This window comes from Sorex araneus, chromosome 10 (genome assembly GCF_027595985.1).
Source record: "Sorex araneus isolate mSorAra2 chromosome 10, mSorAra2.pri, whole genome shotgun sequence".
Classification (NCBI taxonomy): Eukaryota; Metazoa; Chordata; class Mammalia; order Eulipotyphla; family Soricidae; genus Sorex; species Sorex araneus.
The window spans coordinates 14,375,130-14,397,036 of record NC_073311.1 but is presented as its reverse complement, the minus strand read 5'-3'; the positions used below and the strand labels follow the sequence as shown (position 1 = coordinate 14,397,036).

Genomic DNA, 21,907 nt, shown 5'->3' with positions numbered 1-21,907 from the left:
GTGGTTTGCAATAGGGGTATTGAGTGGCCATCATGTTTAGTCTCTAGTCTACTTTCAGCGTGCATCTCCCTCCCTGCTCGGGATTTCCAATCACATTTTACTTGGTGTTCCCTTCTCTATCTGGGATGACTTTCCCCCAGCGTGTTAGGCTAGCTTCCAAGCCATGGAGCCAACCTCCTGGTATTATATACTACTATTCTTGGGTATCAGTTTCCTACTCTGCCATTTTATATTCCACAGATGAGTGCAATCTTTCTATGTCTCTCTTTCTGGCTCATTTCACTTAGCATGATACTTTCCATGTTAATCCACTTATGTGCAAAGTTCATGACTTCATTTTTTCTAACAGCTGCTTACTATTCCATTGTATAGATGTACCAAAGTTTCTTTAACCAGTCATCTGTTCTTGGGCACTCGGGTTCTTTCCAGATTCTGGCTATTGTAAACAGTGCCGCGATGAACATACAAGTGCAGATGTCATTTCGACTGTACTTTTTTGCCTCTCCAGGATATATTCCCAGAAGTGGTATTGCTGGGTCAAATGGAAGCTCAATTTCTAATTTTTTGAGAAGTGTCCATATTGTTTTCCAAAGGGGCTGGACCAGTCGGCATTCCCACCAGCAGTGCAGAAGGGTCCCTTTTCCTCCACATCCTCTCCAACAGCGGTTGCTTTTGTTCTTTTGTATGTGTGCCATTCTCTGTGGTGTGAGGTGGTATCTCATAGTTGTTTTGATCTGCATCTCCCTGATGATTAGTGATGCAGAGCATTTTTTCCATGTACCTTTAAGCCATTCGTATCTCTTTCTTGGAAAAGTTTCTGTTCATTTCTTCATCCCATTTTCTGATGGGGTTGGATGATTTCTTCTTGTAGAGTTCAACTAGTGCTTTGTATACTCTTGATATCAATCCTTTATCGGATGGGTATTGGGTGAATATCCTTTCCCACTCTGTAGATTGCCTTTGTATTCTGGTCCCTGTGTCTTTTGCGGTGCAGAAATTTCTTAGTTTAATGTAGTCCCATTTGTTTATCTCTGTTTTTACTTGATTGCTTAGTTCCGTGTCATCTTTGAAGATACCTTTAGCTTCAATATCGTGAAGGGTTTTGCCGACCTTGCCTTCGATGTACCTTATGGATTGTGGTCTGATGTTGAGGTCTTTAATCCATTTTGATCTGATTTTTGTGCATGGTGTCAAATCGAGGTCTAAGCCCATTCTTTTGCATGTGGTTGTCCAGTTATGCCAGCACCATTTGTTGAAGAGGCTTTCCTTGCTCCACTTCACTTTTCTTGCCCCATTATCAAAGATTAGATGATCATACATTTGGGGTTGTGTGTTGGGCTATTCCACTCTGTTCCATTGGTCTGAGGCTCTGCCTTTGTTCCAGTACCATGTTGTTTTAATTGTTACTGCTTTGTAGTAAACATTTAGGTTGGGGAGGGTGATACCTCCCATCATCTTTTTCCCCAGAATTGTTTTAGCTATCCGTGGGCGTTTATTGTTCCATATGAATTTCAAGATTGCTTGATCCATTTCTTTAAAGTATGTCATGGGTATCCTTATAGGGATTGCGTTGAATCTGTATAATGCTTTGGGGAGTATTGCCATTTTGACAATGTTGATTCTCCCTATCCATGAGCAAGAAATATGTTTCCATTTCCTCATGTCCTCTTTTATTTCATGGAGTAAAACACTTAATTATTTTTTAAAACTGTAAAATACTTGGCTATTTCACCTGGCAAGAAGCATTTATAAATGTTTATCACATCTGTCTCTACAGCTGATTTAAACAAACAATAATTTTATCTATCACATTGGCACTTTTAGTTCAACATATACCAAAAACACAGGGACATTAAATAGTGTACAGAGTTACTGATCCTTTAGTATGTACTAAATTCAGATTTTCTCATTGCCCTTCCTCCTTATATGAGAATGACAAAGCATAGAGACTGATGAGAGGGTGGAGGAGGGGATGTCAAAATATACGCTCTTGGGGAATGAATGACCTGGAAATGCTCTATGTGAGGAATCTTTCTCCACACCCCCGGCCTCTTCATGGAATGAGTCAGAGGAGAAACACACAAACACACAAACATACACACATAAGAGAAACTTTGTCCTATCATTCTTGATCATTCAATTTCCTATGCCTTAAAAGGAGCAATTTTTATTGTGATATCTTTTTATCTTTTCCTTCCCATTTCTTTAAGACAATGCCAATAAGTTGCTATAAGATACTCTTACCAGTAAATTGCATCGTAGCTCCTAAATATGAGTCCACAATTGATCCGAGTAATCCAGCCAGACCCCCAAATGCAATAATTGGCCACTGGGGAGCAGATAGGTCCAAATCATTAACAAAGACCAACTGTGCGAGGAAGTAAGCAATGCCGACGAAAGTGCCGCCAAGGAGACTTGAGGCCAGGCCCACCACTGTCACCCCTCCATTGGTCCCTAGAAAACAAACACGGGCAAAACAACCTGGTGAACAATCAAAAAACACAAGAAGTCAAAGCAAGCAAAACATTTTGGGACTTGTTCTGGAGCCAGAGCAATAGTACAAGCAGGTAGGATGCTTGCCTTGCATGCGGCTGACCTGGGTTCGATCCCTGGCATCCCATATGGTCCCCTGAGCACTGCCAGGAGTAACCTCTGAGTACTGCCAGGTATGGGCCTTTCCCAAAAAAGCAATTTGGTACTTATGTAACCCAGAACAATTTAAAAAAGAAGGCTGCCTTTGATGCAAGCCAAAGACCACAGTCCACTTTGAAAGAAATCTTTAATGCTGAAAAACTTCTGACATTCTAAGTAGAAAAGATGAGATAAATGGGGATATACTTCTTTGTTCCAAGCTTAGCTCTACTATTTCCATGCTGCTTCTGTCAAAAATGTACCTAACCTCTCTATGGCTCAGTTTTCCTTTTTTGTAAGATGAAAATAACAAAAAGACCAAATTCACGTGATTATGATGACCATGGTGCATACAAAAGGATAGTCTATATAAAACACTTAAAACAGTATAGTACTAGGTAAATAAAATGGTGGGTAGAATGCTTGCCTTGCATGTTGTTGACTGGAGTTCTATCCTCAGCACCTTATACGGTCCCCTTAGCACTGACATTGCCAAGAGTGACCCTTGAGTGCAGAGCCCTGACCACCACTGGGTATGGCCCAAAACAAAACCAAACAAACAGAACACCCTCTCACACCCCAACGCCAGTGCTTTGTATATAGTAGGTACTCAGATATGTTAGCAGTTAAGATGGTAATGAAGCATTGGAATATGCTTCACAATAATGAAGCAGAGGAAGAAAAAGAAAGGAGGTATAAAAGGTGAAAACAAATAGGGTGAAAACAAGAAAAAAATGAAAAGAGGAAAACCAGGAAGGAAAGTGAGGTAGGAGGAACAGGGCTGGAGTGTATCCTCTGCATGGGAGAGGCCTGGTTTTGAACCCCAGCACCTTACTAGCACTACTGGGGTCCAAAACAAACAAACATAACCCAAAAGTGGTCAATAATAATGGAAAGACTCTGCTCCTAAAGACTTTGATCGAGAGGTCTTCTAACCCATTTTGGCACCCAGAGCGGCTTCTTGCAGCTATGCATCTAGACTGTGAACTGAGCTAAAATATCAGAAGCCCAAAACCGTGCGGCCGTGACACTCTCAGCAGTGAAAAGAAATTATTGAATGATACCTTTTCAGCAGGCCTGATTGTTGGGGGAAAATTCCAAATAATAGTGAGTTCTCTATTGAAATATTGAATGTATTCAAAGTATAGAGAGAATAAAGTGAAGATCATTAGCTACTTAGGTGGGGGGTGGATGGGAGGTGGGTATATTGGGGTTCTTGGTGGTGGAACATGTGCACTGGTGAAGGGATGGGGGTTTAATCATTATATGACTGAGACATAAACCTGAAAGCTTTGTAATTTTTTTCACGGTGATTCAATAAAATAAAAACTTTAAAAAAAATTAAAAATAAATAAATAAATAAATAAAATAAATAAATAAATAAAATCGGGAAAAAAATAATAATGGAAAGAGGGAATTCAGATATGTTAAAGTCCTAACCACATTAATAGGCTCACAAGAAATAGTATCTTATGACTTTAGTACTGCATTCCTTTTCCTTTTTTGACACGTTTCTAGGTGAATCTCCCATCCAAGTACTAAGCAAGCCTGACCCTGCTTAGCTTCCAAGATCAGATAAGATCTGGCGTGTTTAGGGTGGTATGGCCAGACTCTAAGTCAATCTCTATGTTCTATGCTGTTGACCTAGAATTTGCTAACATATATATATATATATACATATATATACATATATATATACACACAAAATATCATCAACTTAATATCTTATGGCAATTTTCCAATTATGACTACTTAAGATTCTTTGTTTGTTTTTTGTTTTTTGCTTTTTGGGTCACACTCGGCGATGCACAGGGGTCACTCCTAGTTCTGCACTCAGGAATTACCCCTGGCAGTGCTCAGGGGACCATATGGGATTCTGGGTCGTCCACGTGCAAGGCAAATGCCCTACCTGCTGTTCTACTGCTTCAGCCCCAAGACTGCTTAAAATTCTTAAAAGGCTCTTAAGCAAGCTACACAGTAAGTCGAGAGTTTTCTTACTTTTGTCTTTTCAAGAATCTCAACCGAAGACTCACCCACTGGAACTTTCTCCCAGGTTGTTATCAGCCTTGGTGGGCTTTTGCTAAGAACGGTGCCAACTTCTGAAGCCCACGTGTCTCCGGCAGAGCAGGCCAGGGCGGCCAGGAGAGAGAGGCACATCCAGGAGGCCGTATGGTGCTTGGAGAAGTCGATGGGGATTTCCCCGGGCCCATTCTCGATCATGTAGAGCAAGGCCAGCTCTGTGGGCACAGCGCCATTACAGAACACCTGAAGCCAGTTTCTCTGCCCACCTAGGAACAGCAAACTCAGTAAAGGCACATGAACTCTGTCTCAGAAGAAAACTCATGCAGTCATAGGAATGTCTATTTCAAAGTGTCAGAAGAGAAAAATCACTAAAAATGTCCTTAAATATCTGGAAGTGATATGGTACTTTTGTTTGTCTGTTTTGTTTTGGGCTGGACCCAGCGGTGCTCAGAGCTTATTCCTGGCTCTGTGCTCAGAATTCACTCCTGGCAGTACTTTCGGGACCATATGGGCTGCCGGGACTGAACCCTGAAATGTCACATGCAAGGCAAGTGCCCTATCCACTGTACTATTGCTTTGGCTCCCACGTTCAGTGTTTCATAATCATTAACACAGTGATATCTGTGCTGCAATTTATACTCAAGTGTGAGCCACCAGTGATACAGGCTGACAGCAACAGGTTAATGGCAGGATTATGCTGCTCAAATTCTGCTGTTATCTGCTGTTATGATGAAGCAATAGTAAGTTAGATGACTACATAAGGTAGTACTCATAGGAATCTGTTTTAACAGTGTTAATATTATAACTATGATATTAAAACTTGTATATTAGGATGAAATAAAGGCTATTATTTGAGGTCATATCAAACATACTTCAATTTACCTTCCTTATATTCTGAATCTAGACGTTTCTTTTTTTCTCCTTTCCATTTAGTGAGTTTTGAAGAAGAAAGAAAAAATGTAAGCAAAGACGTAAAAAAGCTGAAATTTGCGATGCTTAAGATAAATCCAACCACTAGCCCTGAAAGAAACACATACAGATATAATTATAATTATTTCATACACCAACTCTATGAAAAAGGAATGAAAATTTAAAGTTGACATACTATTACCAAAAAATGTACATTTTACTTTTTTAACGAAACAGTAAACTGAATGTGAGTCTCATTAAACTGAGATGCAGATTCTGACCTCATTTTAGAGACACATTTTAAAATAATCAAATTTCAGATTTGTCTCATTTTAGATATGTCTCATTTTAGAGATATTTTAAAATAATAAAACTGTAGAATACAATGAATTTTATCATCAAGAGGTATGCACTGTTATATTTGGGTAGACAGTCTACTTTCAAACAAAGTGTAGCTCTCTCAGGGAGGCAAGATTATAGTTTCTCACATTTTTTCTCCCATGTCCATCCCAACCCCATTATAGCTTTACCTGCTCTATTATGAAAATTAAAAGACAAGTTATTTCATTTTTTGTTTTCGGAGGGGACCATACCTGATGGTGCTCAGTGCTTACTCCTGGCTCTGTGCTCAGGGAGCACTCCTGAAAGTGGTCAGAGGACTCTATGGGGTGCCCGGAACTGAACCTGGGTTGGCTGCATGAACACAAATGCCCTACTTGCTATACTATAGCTCTGGCCCCAAATGGCAAATTATTTTTCTTTTCAATGACCTCTCAGGTACTCTCTTCCTGACCCTCACAGATTAGTTACATAGTACATAAGTTTTTGTACACTAATCTATAAAAATAATTAGATTTCACAATGAGCTAAAAACAGAATATGTCTTTTTTTTTTTTTTTGCTTTTTGGATCACACCTGGTGATGCACAGGGGTTACTCCTGGCTCTGCACTCAGGAATTACTCCTGGTGGTGCTCAGGGGACCATATAGGATGCTGGGAATCGAACCCAGGTTGACCACGTGCAAGGCAAACGCCCTACCCACTGTGCTATTGCTCCAGCCCCCATAATATGTCTTTTTATGTAATTTTAGATTTTCAGATTTCTCTTTCCTTTGTCTGGTAAAACAAAGAAGGACATATCCTCTATTTTTATAAGAATGACCAATTTCAAGGAAAGTTTATCACACCTTCAAATGTAGAAGGAAACAAATATAGACTCTTACATTTCATGATATGAGAGGGAAAGAGGACTAAAGCAATAGTACAACAGGTTGGGCACTTGAATTGCATGCAGCCAACCCGGTTTGATCCTTGGTACCCTATATGGTCCCTGAAGCCCCACCTTTTGTGACCTCTAAGCACAGAGCCAGGAGTAATCCCTGAACACTGTGGATGTGAGACTGAGGGGTGGGGTGGGGGTGTTGTTCTATTGATATCACAGCAGTAAGAGGATAATGTAATCAAATGCTAAGTGAGACATGCTTGGGACTTAGAGAACTGTAGGTTACTTATGTTATAAAGCCAAGGGAAAGTGCAAACAGATGTTGGAAGTGGCTTTTTAAATCACCCAGATAATCTTCAAAGGCTTTTTACTATAAAAATCTAAAATGAATAAAACTTGATGGTGTAAATAAAGACATAAGGGGTACCAGAGAGATAGTAATTAAGGTGCTTGCCTTGCAGGCAGCTGACCCGGGTTTGATCCCCTAAGCACTGAGGGAATGAACCCTGAGCAACAGAGCTAGTAGCTGTCGCCGAGCACTGCTGGGTACGGATACTCACCCCACCGCCCCACTGTGCCAAAAATAAAATACTCTTATTCCCATTACCACAGTGGTAAGCGAACCCAACAAAAATGAATCAGAGGAGTCCAGTTACAGCTCAATAGTGAAGAACCTCCCTGGCAAGGGCGATTACGGCTAATCCCAGCGGACCTGCTGTCTGGGCTCCCCAGTGCTACAACCCCAGGGGGTGTGGTTTCACCACCCCACAACCAAGTGTGTGTGAGCCCTGCAAGTATGTGCGCAACCCATGGTGAGCACACAAGACGTGTGCAATCAGCACAACTCAGTGCAGGGAGCCCTCCGGAGTCACAGAAACAACCGAGGGAAAGAAAGCGGGGGGATGAATGAGGACTCGAGGCGCTGGAGGAGTAAGAAGCACCGTGAACCCATCTGCTCAGGCACAGGCAGCGCCCGCCTGGTCTAACAGCATTCCAGCTGGCCTTCTAGAACCCAGGCCTGCCTCTGCACGGGGCGCTGGAAGGGAAGACAGTACTTGACAAGGTCTGTTTCAGCTTCTCAGGTGGGAGGCACCTCGGCTTCCAAACCACAGGGTCTGTGCTCTGTTCCGTGGTTGCTGCTTCGAGACAGACTGAAGCCCCTGTGCCACTCCACCCCTCGGCTGCCAGGCCCTCCCGGTCTGGCTGAAGCAGCTTCCAGAGGATTTATGGGCTGGCCCCAACCCCCTTTCATGAGAAATGTGTTAAATATTTGGGGGCAAGACAATAAGAACAAAAGTAATACTTAAAGGGCCGGAGCGATAGCACAGCGGGTAAGGTGTTTGCCTTGCACTCGGCTGACCCGGGTTCAATCCCCGGCATCCCATATGGTCCCCCAAGCACCGCCAGGAATAATTCCTGAGTGCAAAGCCAGGAGTAACCCCTGAGCATCGCTGGGTGTGACCCAAAAAGCAAAAAAAACAAAAAAACAAAAACAAAAACAAAAAAACAAAAAAAAGTAATACTTAAACAATTGCATATCCTGGGGAAAATGCGTATAGCCAGGAGAAGTGTGAACTCAGAAAAGGCTGAGAAACCTCATACCCTTGGGACGACCCTTCGGAGAGATAGCCTGTGAGAATCACAAAACGAAAACATGCAAATCAGTGAAGAATCTGATTGTCACAGTTATCCTGGTACTAAATTTGAATGCCTAGTTTTAACTAAAATGTCACAAAGGATACAAGAAACAGAAAAATACAAGACCCAAAGGGGGGGGGGGTCAAGTAAATAAATACTGAGAAAAGCCAGATGGCAGACCTACTTCAACATTTTAACAACTGTCTTAGAGATGTTCAAAGAACTAAAAGAGGAAGTGAAAAAAGTACACAAAACCAGGACACTAATGAAAAAACCCTAATAGGAAGTGTCATCCATAATGGTAAGAAATGGAGCTGAAAAGTAGAGTAACTGAAATGAAGATTTCACTAGAGATTCAAAAATTTAATAGATTTAAATGCATATTTGAAGAGACAGAAGAACTAGCAAACTTGACTTCATGACAATGAAAATCACTGAGTCTAAAAATGGAAAGAAAAAGGTAAAGAAAAAATTGAGCAAAGCATTAGGGTCCTGGGAGATAATCTTCAATGGAATCAACTGCATCTGGGAGTCCCAGAGGAGAGGGGGAGAAGGGGGCGGAGAAACCACTTGAAGAACTAACTTCAAGGAAAAACTTGCCAATTCTCATATAGCAAAGCTTCCTGTCTCATGAAGGAACATGTTTCTGTTTTCGTGTCATGCCTCATGGGAGTGGCTCCTGGTGGTGCACAGGGCAGCACACAGCATTGGGGAGTTAAAACCTGGGCTTCCTGCCTGCACCGTCTGGCCCAGCGTTTTGAGTGATCTCTCTGGCTCCCAGATATAACCTTAATTTGTATTCTGATAGCCCAATTACATTGCTTTTATTTATTTCCCCTCCCTCCCCGCTGCCCCACTCATGATACTGGGGCGACTGAGGGCCGCATACACGTCTGACTGCGTGCTGCTGGGGGGGAGGTGTCACACATCAGACTGTAGTGCTGGCACACTTTGCTATGGTTCTGTACTGGGGCTGCACTCCTTTACTTGTGATACATGCACATATGTTCACTGCAGGTGACACTCTTTTATCAGCTCTGGTGCTTGCCTGGAGTCCATATTCCTGGCCATGGTGCTGGCTCATCTCTTGAGTTTCAGTGCTTGCCAAGGGAACTGCATTTCAGTTGCGGTACTTGCACGCACCTGCCCATGGTGCAGCTGAAAATGGCTTGTGGTGCCAGGCACACACAGAAGAGTAGCCAGGATACATTCAGCACATGTGGGCAGCCACACCATGAGCACTTCTTGAGTGACACTGGGTGTGGGACCCAAATGCATGAGTTTCTAATAATAAAGTGAGTACTAATTGGGGGGGCGGGGGGGGCGTGGGGGCTTGAGGCCACACCTGGCAGTGCTCAGGGCTTACTCCTAGCTCTGCACTCAGGGATCCATCCTGGTAGTGCTCGGGGGACCAAATAGGGTGCCAGAGATCAAAGCTGGGTCAGCCCTGTACAAGGCAAGAGCCCTACCTGCTATACTATCACTCTGGCCCCTGAATTTAAAGCTGGTCAATTCTGTACCTAATAGATACCATTGGAGAAGTGAAACACCACTGTTTACAAATGTCTCTATGGTGGGAATGGAATTACATCCCAAATTTCCACCAGTGTAACCTGGGTCTATTCTCTGGGAGGCAGAAGTGTCAATTTATAATTTAATAAACTCAAATCTAATCAACTGCTTCATATTAAATTAGCCAAGAGAAAAAGTGTGGAATCAAAATATAAAACCTGAAGGCCAAAGAATGAAATACTGGGAGACTTGTCAAACACTGTAGAAGGGAGGAGACCTAATCTGTGAGTTCACGGTACTACTTCTCACTTTGTTTTGACCAAAGCAACCTCCTGAGCACAGGAAGAGAGGGTGTGTCTGAACAGTGATATTTGTATTCCAACCGGCCTTCTACTTTCTATTATTCGGTTTTTTAAAAGTGATATTCCAGCACATAGGTCAGAACCTTGGGATAATAAGCATCATATGAATCAGTTTTCTTGTCTCTGATCAACTCTGGATACCTAACTACAGATATTTATTGAGTATGATTATGTTTCACTTTCCCTGTAAATATTTTTGTTGTTGTTGTTCAGATAGCTCTGAGCAAGAAACCGGTTTCAGTTTCTATGTGCTTTTTATTAGGACAGGCATACAATGAATAAATAGATTATATAAAGCTTTTCACGTCATGATGAAGTTTTATGAGAAAAGTTAAAGACAGGGGCTGGAGTGATAGCACAGCGGGTAGGGCGTTTGCCTTGCATGCAGCTGACCCGAGTTCAAATCCCAGCATCCCATATGGTCCTCCGAGCACTGCCAGGAGTAATTCCTGATTGCAGAGCCAGGAGTAACCCCTGAGCATCGCTGGGTGTGACCCATAAAGCAAAAAAAAAAAAAAAAAAAAGAGAGAGAGAGTTAAGAACTCCTCTGTAAGTCCACATAGAACACAATCACTTTTTCCCCTAATACTTCTTTGTTCTGCACTTACAGCACCTCCTTCTAGGAATTAAATGCTTCAAGAAGCTCTGCTTTAGCACACTTTCGCTCCCTAGATATATGAGTTCTCTATAGTGGACTTTCATCCACTCTGTTCTTATGTCTTTGTCCCTTAGCACTGGTAGAACATGAAAATCCCAGTGTCAAATTGGGTCAAACCATTCTCCAGCTTTGAGGCTGATGGATTCCACCCAGATTGGAAGAATCTTTATCTTGTGTCTCACAAACCTCCATACTACCTAGCCCTTCCATACTTCATTAGATTTTCCTTTCACTACTTTTTGGTCACATGAGTCTTATGCTCTGTCAGGGCGATAGTACAGCGGATAGGGTTCAGCCTTGCACACGGCTGAACTGGGTTAGATCCCTGGCATCCCATATGGTCATCCAAGCACTGCCAGGAGTAACTCTTGAGTGCAAAGCCAGGAGTAAACCCTAAGCATCGCTATGTGTGACCCACAAGCCAAAACAAAACAAAATGAAAAAACCCTGAAACCTGTTTCTTGCTCGAACCTGTTTCTTGCTTGAGATACCAAAGGAAGAAAGGAAGAATGCTTTTAGGAAGTGTAAACACAGTAAGTACTCAAAAATATCTGTAGCCAGAATAATGACCCCCAACTAAGCCCTGAGAAATGAACTGTAACAATGTTTAGACTAATCTTCTTGAGACTTCTACTAGCAATTTCCAAGGTCTATTTTGTCCAAAGTTTCATCTACTAGGAGGAATTCTCCAATATTTCTGCTGGCAGACTATTTAACTAAAGGTGCAACATTAGCAAGGTTCTCATATATCTATTTTTCTACTTGCTATCAATTGAATTTGATTTACGTTTACTAGTTACATTTGTAGATTACACTAAGAGATTCATTAAGCATCTGAAACATTGACGCATAAATGCTGAATAGTAAGTGCATTGTTTATGTTTAATTACTAATCATGATTTATAGTCATATCCAGAGTATATGATAGAAACATGAGTTTCTATCATATACGAAAGCACTTACATGGTTAAATATTCAAAATATAACATACCTCCTAAAGCCCCACTGTGATCGAGACTTTTCTTTTTAAAGCCATTGAGGGTGATCAAAACAGGAACAACAACAGAAAAGAGCCATCGCCAGGGAGAAATAGGTCGTAAGTTACCTGGGAAGTTACAAAAGCAGAACATTAATTGTCTCAATCCTGCTTAAGCTAATCTTGATCCTCAGACCTGATAAGTGTATTCTGGATTAAAGTACTGTCATAAACAACAAAAAGTAACCAAAGTTAACTTGGAAAGTATGTATAACTATAATAATGGGTTTTCATACATATTTAGAGATATGAAATGAATTTCTGGTTATTATTATTTTGGGAGTTTGGGGGCCACACAAGGCGATGCTCAGGGCTACTCTTGGCTCGGAGCTCAGGACTCACTCCTAGAGGTGTTGGGAGACCGCATGAAGCACCAAGGTTGGTGGCACAGGCCAGGTGCCTCCTCTATGTTCTAACACTTTCCACTGTTTTTCAAGAGTCAGACATTTAATCCTAACAACTACAGAAAACTCCTTTCTTAGTAGACTCTAACTACAACTCTTTGCCTTTGTTTTTGGACCATGTGGTGACAGGAATGGAACCAGGGTCTCACACATGCAAGGTAAGTGCTCTACCACTAGCCCCAGTCTGAGATTTTTTTTTTTAATTTAAATAACTATTCTTACTGGCAACACATCTTAAGATTCAATGTTGGGGCTGGAGCAATAGCACAGAGGGTAGGGTGTTTGCCTTGCATGCGGCCGACCCAGGTTCGAATCCCAGCATCCCATAAGGTCCCCCAAGCACTGCCAGTAGTAATTCCTGAGTGCAGAGCCAGGAGTAACCCCTGTACATTGCCGGGTGTGACCCAAAAAGAAAAAAAAACAAAGTCAATATTTTAGCAACTGATTCTCCCCATAAATAAAACAATGGCACTCCTGTTCAGAGACACTCTGGCTAGCAAAAGTTTTCAAATTATTTGAGTCACTATCTCAAGATTAGGAGATATTTAAAAAAAATCACATTCTTGGTGTCTGCTTTGAAGACGGGGAGCTCAGGCCACATGGTAGAACTTCTGAAGACAGACTGATTCCTTTATACAGAGTGTAGATTTCCCACTTAAAGGGCTGCAGCGCTAGCACAGTGGGTAGGGTGTTTGCCTTGCACACAGCCAACCCGGGTTCGAATCCCATATGGTCTCCTGAGCACTACCAGGAGTAATTGCCATATGGTCACCTGAGCACTACCAGGAACAATTCCTGAGTGCAGAGGCAGGATTAACTCCTGTGCATTACCGGGTGTGACCCAAAAAAGAAAATAGGGAAAAAAAAAAGCCACTCAGCCTGGGGTAGGAGCCATAGTACAGTAGGTAGGGCATTTGCCTTGCACACGGGGGACCTGGGTTTGATGCCTAATGATCTCTGGATCATCAACAGAAGTAATTCCTAAGTACAGAGCCATGATTAACCCCTGAGCATCACTAGGTGTGACCAAAAGCCAAAAAAATTAAAAAATAAAGTTACTCAGCCTGAATGTTTATAGCTGAGTGGGCGGGTGGGAAGGGAAACTATAGTTTGTGCTGGTGTTTGTGAAAAAATGGTGAAATATAAAACAAAGAGGGCCTAATGTTCAACAACAACAACAAAAGGGGAAAATTCTGTTTCTAGTAGTGAATATTATTCCACGTGCTTTAATAGACACAGCTGGGTGCCTTAGTTCACTGCACTAAGACTCTGAGCCCCGAGAAACATTTCAGTTGACAAATACTGAGTTTGATTTAGTTCGAGTCTTAGATAAACTGGAATTAAAGGTAATCTACTCTCATACCTCTCCACCTCAAAACTTCATCCCCTACTGTTACTCATCACGAACGATTCAGGAAGCTTTTGAACACTGGAGAACAACCACTAGATTGTTCATATGGCTCTTGGCCAAAGGACTAAGATCTGAAATGGTAATCATTTATCACATAACCACATGTAAGAAGTTTCTCTGTTTACTTTTCACATTTTTCCTGTAAGCTGAACAAAACTACTATAAAGTAGCAGGGAAGTCTGGCAAAAGCACCCTGAATAACTTTTTTGTTTTGTTTGCTTGCTAAAGGGGAGTGTTCAGAGCTGACTCCTGGCTCTGCACACAGGGATCACTCCTGGCAGGATCACTCCTGGCAGGCTGGGGAGACCATACGGGGTGCCAGGATAAAACCTGGGTCGCACCCATACAAAGCAAGGGCCTGATCCCCTATCCTATATTGATATATACTATATAATATATATACTATATTGCTCTAGTCCTGGCATACTTACATCCTGATGCAGCTTCAAAACCTTAAAGATTTGAAGACACAGTGTTTTAATACTTTATATATATGCAAAAACTAGCCTGTTCAGTTAACTGAAAAGCAGACAAATACTCCACATCTCCCAATATAAATATCATACCACATTTTATTTTCAGTTTTTTTTGACATTGATAAACTACGCGATTAAAACTTCATTAAAAAGTACCACTGCAGTTGCATTTCAAGACTTGTTCACCTTATTTTTAACCAAGGGAGATGTAATCACTAGGAATTACTTTAATTTTGGAATTGGTTTAAGACATATACGGTGGTGCGCCAGGGCTGTGAAGGAGAAGAGTGCCTGGGTTCCAACCTTAACACAACAAAAAACAAAAAGACGGACCAAACAAAACCACACAGATTGAGGAATGGTTTACAATGTTCCAGGTACTGATTCGACTTTCTAATTGGTAAATTAAATTCAGATTGTGAGCATAACACTTCCTAACTATTTAAAGGTTGTGAATTCCAAATGTCACAATTGTACAAATTGGAGTTTCACCTATTAGGATATTAAAAAAAAAAATCTATCGTGAACACTAAGACTTACCATAATAGGTGCTTGCAGTCATGGACATAATCCAGAACGCTAAGGAAATGCAAATGATCAGGCTCAATATAACAATATTAGTTATCATCTTTATGTATTTTTTGCATATGCCGTCGTCAATATTGGCCATGGAAATCAAGGATTACAAGCACCTGGGGGAGAAAACACAAGGCGTTTCTGAGAGAATCAAATAAATAAAATCGATTTACGCCGCCGGCAAACCACTGGAACATAAGTGCCGTACACAAACTGTGCCATCTTCCAAGGACTGATACAAAGTAGCGATGGAGTCAAACTATTCCTGGACACGGCTGCGGGTGGAGCACTAAGTGGTCGAGGCGAGACTCACAGCCTCCCGCGAGCGCTCGGCAGCATCCCGAATACCCAGACGGCGCGCACCCGGCGGCTCCAGCCCACACCTGAACGCCGCCGCAGGAAGCCGAAGGGGAAACGGAGGCAGCCAATGGGCTGTCGGCGCAGGCCGAGCTCCGCCCCCGCCGCCCCGGGACCGCCGACTGCGGGCCGCTCGCTGGCCAGGGGCTGGGTGGTAAGCGAGATCCAGGTGACCCCTGGCCGCGAATCTGGCGCGGCGGAGTACCGTCACGTCGCCGCCCACGACCGCCCGGCTCAGGTCACAGTGTCCAAGTCTCGGCCGCCGGCCCCCCGCGGCCCTGATCACCTCGCCGGGCGGCGCAGCCCCGACGCGCATGCGCCGTAGTGGCCCGCCCACGTCGCTCACGTGAGCGCTTAAAGGGCGGCCCCAAGGGCAGGCGGTCGGGGTTGGCTCATCTAGGGCACAGAGGTCTGTTCGTTTAAAATTTCATAAGTTTATTCTTAGTAGCCACCGTGATTTACAAAGTTGTTCATAATAGACTGGTTTCAGGCATTCAATAGTCCCATCACCAGTTCGGTTCCATGCATCAATGTCCCCAGGTTCCCTCCCACCCCCACCCTGCTCCCTTGGCAAATTAATTTCAGTGTCGCTTGCTCCAGCAAAACGTAAGGAAATGGCAAAGGGAATAATCAGAAGATATTTTTTTTTTAAATTTATTTATTTTTAATTAGAGAATCACCGTGAGGGTACAGTTACAGATTTATACACTTTTGTGCTTATACTTCCCTCATACAAAGTTTGGAACCCATCCCTTCACCAGTGCCCATTCTCCACCACCCGTAAACCCAGTGTCCCTCCCACCCTCCCCAATCCCATCTCCCCCCCACCCCACCCTGCCACTGTGGCAAGGCATTCCCTTCTGTTTTCTCTCTCTAATTAGCTGTTGTGGTTTGCAATAAAGGTGTTGAGTGGCCGCTGTGCTCAGTCTCTAGCCCTCATTCAGCCCGCAACTCCCTTCCCCCACATGGCCTTCGACTACAATGTAGTTGGTGATCGCTTCTCTGAGTTGACCTTTCCCCGGAACGTGAGGCCAGCCTCGAAGCCATGGAGTCAACCTCCTGGTACTTATTTCTACAGTTCTTGGGTGTTAGTCTCCCACTCTGTTATTCTATATACCATAGATGAGTGCAATCTTTCTATGTCTGTCTCTCTCTTTCTGACTCATTTCACTCAGCATGAAACTTTTCATGCCCATCCACTTGACTACAAAATTCTTGACCTCCTTTTTTCTAACAGCTGCATAGTATTCCATTGTATAGATGTACCAAAGTTTCCTCAACCAGTCATCCGTTCTGGGGCATTCGGGTTTTTTCCAGATTCTGGCTATTGTAAACAGTGCTGCGATGAACATACATGTGCAGATGTTGTTTCGATTGTACTTTTTTGTCAGAAGATATTCTTAAAAGTCGGTTTTTGATGATTGTTTTGTAATTTTTAAGCCGTGTAATTAAAGATCATACAATAGAATATAAACCCTATTCTCATTTACAGAGATAAGTTTCCAACTCTGGCATCTAAAATATATTGCATTCCATTTAATTTTGTATGTGGTTCTTATCATGGTAATTACATGTTTTCCCTGTCATAAGCAAAGCTTAAAATGAAAATTTCTATGCTAAGGTATTTTAGTGCTTACGTGAAATACGTAAGCACTAAATGCACAAAACCTGCAAATGTAAAATTTAGTTAGTGAAAAGAATTAAGGAAATGTAACGGGTAAAATCTGAGTAGGCATATAAAAGTGAAGTATTTTATCCATATTAAAAATATTGTAGATACTGCTTTAGTGTCTGCATTAGTAGTAAAAGATTGCTATAAAAATCCCTGTGGATTTGGGGCTGGAGTGATAGCACAGCGGGTAGGGCGTTTGCCTTGCACGCCGCCGACCCAGGTTCGAATCCCAGCATCCCATATGGTCCTCTGAGCACCGGCAAGAGTAATTCCTGAGTATAGAACCAGAAGTAACCCCTGTGCATCGCCGGGTGTGACTCAGGGGCTACTCCTGGCTCAGGGATCACCCTAGGCCAAGCTCAGAGGATCATGTGATCATGAGGATAGAAGTTGGGACTTGAGCATTCGCTCTTTAGATCTTTTTGTGCATCTTTCTGGTCCCTAATGTTTGAGGTATTTTTTTTTTGTCTTCGTTTATTTCATTTTGGGGCAAGCTCATCAGAGTTCAGGAGTTACTACCAGCTCTGTGCTTAAGGTTGAGATTATGCAATGCTGGGATACACATCCAGGCTTCCCTCATGCAAAGCATTCACTAAGTCTATCAAGGTCTCTCTCTAGCCCTGGTTTGATATTTTCACAGACTCTGATGATCTTGACTCGAGCCATAGTGCAGCGGGTAGGGCCTTCACTTTGCACGCAGCTGACCCAGGTTTGATTCCTCTGCCCCTCTCAGAGAGCCTGGCAAGCTACCGAGAGTATCTCACCTGCACAGCAGAGCCTGGCAAGCTACCCATGGCATATTTGATATGCCAAAAACAGTAGCAAAAAGTCTCACAGTGGAAAGCTACTGGTGCCCGCTTGAGCAAATTGATGAGCAATGGGATGACAGTGACAGTGACTGATGATCTTAAAAAATTTCAACAGGGGGCCTGGAGAGATAATATGGCACATAAGGCACTTGCCTTGGCTGACCCATGTTTGATCCCTAGCAATCCATATGGTCCCCCAAGCACCACGAGGGGTGATTCCTTGGGGGCAAGAGACAGGACTAACCCTTGAGGATCTCTGGGTGTGTCCCCAAAACAAACAAAACAAAACAAAACAAAAATTCAACTGGATGATAGTATAGTGATAAGGCACTTGCCTTGCACATGGCAGACCTAGGTTCAATCTCTGGCACCTCATATAGTGCCTGAGGCTCCCAGGAGTGATCCCTGAGTGCAGAGCTAAGAGCAAGCTCTGAGCACCTCTGGCTGTGACCCCAAAATAAACAAACAAAAATTTAAAAAATTTTCAACAGCACCAAGGGTATAGCTTAGCAGTAGAGCACTTGCCTTGCCTTGCAGATGTCAGGCCCTGATTCTATCCCCAACACCACATCAAAAAAAAAAAAAAAAAGGAAAAGGAAAAGGAAAAGGGAATGAGTTAAGGGGCTGCCAGCCTAATGGTGTTCAGGGCTTACTTCTGTCTTTGTGCTCAGGAATTACTCCTGGAGTGCTTAGGCAACCACATGAAGTATGGAGTTGGGGTGGGGTGGGAGTCAACCTGGGGTTGGCTATGTGCCGAGCAAGGGCCTTGATTCTAAAACTCCCACACTCTCTGACTCCAAGGAAAGGAAATTTCAAGTATTTCTCTACTTTATCAATTTAGTTTTTGGAGTTGGCCATACCTAGCATTGTTTGGGGGTCCAAACTGGCTTCTACATACAGAGCACTTTCAGCCTCTTCCTGACCAAAGAATTTCTCTCCTTAAAACTAATTCCTAGCAACTTAGAATTTCTGATTAAGCATCTCCTAAATGATATTCCTTAATATATAGTTATTTTATTCCTCATCAAGCAGGGAATCATATTGCCATGTGTTCCACCCCCAGGAAGGAAGTTAGAGAGGGAGGGAGGGGAGGAGGGAAGGAAAGAGGAAGGAAGGAAGGAAGGAAGGAGGGAAATTTCATCTTCATAAAACTGTGAGTGCATTAAAAAGGCTCCAAAAAGTCAAGGAACATAAACACCTTTGTTTAACTCTTTGCAGCAGTTCAATCAGATTTCTATTTGAGAAATCATGAACTAAAGAATTTCTACTGACAAGTGTTGTTAACATTAGTAATCTTTAATTAATTTTACAATAGGTATACCATTCAGGTTTAATTGTTCTTTAATATAAATGAGTTTGTATTTATTTGGTTTGCTTTTAGACCATACCCAGCAGTGTTCAAGATTTACTGCTGGTTCTGTGCTCAGGGATCACTTCTGGCAGTGCTGGGGTCCACATGGAATACCATGGATGGAACCTGGGTCCAAGTACCCTACCCACTGTACTCCAGCCTCCAAATTTGAATTTTTCTGGCATAGACATTTGGCATTTAACATAATTGTAAAAAGAAACCCAATGACAAAAACACTTTCCATTGCTAGAAAAACATGGCAAATATCTGAAGACTCCATTTGATTCCTTTAAATCTATGACAAAGAAATGTTTTGACTTTCTAGAATCTAATATTTTAATGTCTAAGGTATATTTGTTAGATCCTTGAGGCACCAATAGAAAAAATAGATCCAGGCATTGGCTTGCTCTTCAAGCCCCTGTTATCCCTTGGACATGTACCTTACTTTCTTGTTTCCTTTTTATTCCTACTCTAGAGAAATTCTCTCTTGAACACACACTTCTCCCTCCCACTCTCTCCTCACATTTTTCTATGTGGTTTCAATAAAAATGATCTTTCCTCACCAACACAATCATAACATTGAAGGAATATGGATGAAAATATGTATGTAGAAAATTACACAGTAAATGGTGATTTAATCCAAATTATGTATAAAATAGAACTCAAGGAGAAAAGTACTTGTTATTTTGGTTTGTTAAAGTGTCACAAAAAGAGAAGAAAGTGTCACGTAGTAGGAAGTGTCAGAGCCAAGTTCAAAACTATTCAACTGAAAATTCATCTGAGATGGAAGCATATGTCTAGTTTCTTGACTTTCATCTCAAAGATCTTCTCTACAGTGCAGGGATCAAACCTAAGTTCTCATGGTCACAGGAATCAAACCTGGGCCTCCCATGTTCAAAAGTGCATTCCAGCCCTTTCACCTGTCTTCCTGGCTTCTCAACTAAAAGCAATTTAAATTGAGGTTCTAACAAGCTAAACTTTCCAGAATACATGAATAATCCTTTATTATCTCTTGATACCTTTATTCTTATACCTGAGGTTAGATACCAGATCAAAAAGGCTTTTAAACATTATATTCAGCTATATATCAGAAACATCTTTCATCATTTCCAGAGCGGTTAAAGCTACCAAGGCCTCTACAGTAGATGCCAACCACCCCTTGCCCTGCAGATTGCGACTGGCATACTGAGAAGCATGTGAGTAGGGCGGAGATGCAGAACTCCAAATGAAGGAAAATTCTAGAAGTAATATAGCCGCTGACCAAAATGATAAGAATATTATGCTTATCTTTACACCTATTCAGACTGTGCAATCATGGAGTAATTTGGGAATAAATATATGATTTGAAGTTATGAAAATAACTGGCATTTTGCTGTAAACTTTTCTCAGAGAAGTTTTCAATGTGATTTTTGAATCTGTTTTTGTTTGGGGGCCACACCCAGCAGTATTTAGGGCCTACTCCTGACTCTGTGCTCAGGGATCACTGAGCTTCTGTCTTAGGTGAATTTTCAGTTCAATAATTTCACCTCTGACACTCCTTACTATAAGATGCCTTTCTCTTTTTTGGGTGACAATTTCTTTTAACAAGCAAAAATGATAATTAGGCACCATATGGGATGCCAGGATCAAACCTACATCATCCACGTGCAAGGCAAGCAAGCATCCTACCCATTGTACTAGCTCTCCAGCCCCCAATTTTCAAGACAATGTTTTATAATTATAACAGTCACATCTTATGTATATTTTGTAATTTATTAAAACACTTTGATAATCTGACCTACAAATAAATCTTTGTGTGAGCCTCAAATTACTGTCAGAACAAATATTTTTCTAGTTGTTCATCCCTCAGATATAAACAGTATCTAAAATAGCACAAATAAATACATTTATGTACATCACTGTCACTGTCACTCTCATCTTGTTGCTCATTGATTTGCTCGAGCAGGCACCAATAACGTCTTCATTGTGAGACTTATTGTTTTTTTAAAAATTTATTTATTTATTAATTAGTGAGTCACAGTGAGGGTACAGTTACAGATTCACACATTTTTGTGCTTGTTTTTCCCTTGTGCAATGTTTGAGAGCCCATCCCTCCATCAGTGTCCATTCTCCACCACCAATGAACCCAGTATCCCTCCCACCCCCTCAATCCCATCCCCCCACCCCACCCCGCCTCTGTAGTGGGGCATTCCAATTTGATATTTCTCTTTCTTTTTGGGTGTTGTGATTTGCAATAGGGGTTTTGAGTGGTCATCCTGTTCAGTCTTTAGTCAACTTTCAGCATGCATCTCATTGTGAGACTTATTGTTACTGTTTTTGGCATATCAAATACACCACTGGTAGCTTGCCAGGCTCTGCCGTGCAGGCGGGATACTCTCGGTAGCTTGCTGACTCTCTGAGAGGGATGGAGGAATTGAACCTGGGCCGGCTGCATGCAAGGCAAATGCCCTACCCGCTCTGCTATTGCTCTAGCCCGTTTATGTACATAACAGACAATAAAAATAAAAATTAACCAAGGTGTTGAGCATAGTTCAGGACTGTTCTGGTAATTACCCTGTTCTGGTAATTAAACTTGGGGACAGTAAGACAGGGGCTGGGAGAGATGACTGGATAGTAGTTATTTCTCTATGTATTTCCCACCTAGCCTATAAAAAACAAATATACACAAACACAAAACTAGAGCCTGAAGAGATAGCTCGGGAGGCTAAGCACATGATCTACATGCAGGAAGCCTGGGTTTGATCCCCTGAACACGACTGGAAATGACTCCCAAGGACTATGCCAGAAGTAGCCCATGAGCACTGACAGATGTGACCCCCAAACAACACACACACTCACACACACACAAACACACACACACA

At 42.2% G+C, this 21,907-nt stretch overlaps 1 protein-coding gene and 1 pseudogene across 3 annotated transcripts in view; one reads left to right on the top strand and one right to left on the bottom strand.

The window, feature by feature from the left end:
* TMEM19 (transmembrane protein 19) overlaps positions 1-21,907 on the bottom strand; it is a 40,597-nt gene that overhangs the window by 10,092 nt on the left and 8,598 nt on the right. The window contains exons 1-6 of one of the 3 annotated variants that reach the window (XM_004602675.2): positions 15,066-15,500; positions 14,822-14,973; positions 11,946-12,059; positions 5,536-5,673; positions 4,665-4,919; positions 2,245-2,454 (exon numbers count right to left, since the gene is read on the bottom strand). In XM_004602675.2, coding sequence (XP_004602732.2) covers positions 2,245-2,454; positions 4,665-4,919; positions 5,536-5,673; positions 11,946-12,059; positions 14,822-14,951 — 847 coding nt within the window. In that variant the 5' untranslated portion in view covers positions 14,952-14,973; positions 15,066-15,500. Of the gene's footprint in view, positions 1-2,244; positions 2,455-4,664; positions 4,920-5,535; positions 5,674-11,945; positions 12,060-14,821; positions 14,974-15,065; positions 15,501-21,907 lie in introns of those variants that run through there. The other 2 variants (XM_055118015.1, XM_055118017.1) reach the window with 2 other exon arrangements.
* LOC129399217 (small nucleolar RNA SNORA36 family) lies at positions 21,557-21,699 on the top strand (annotated as a pseudogene).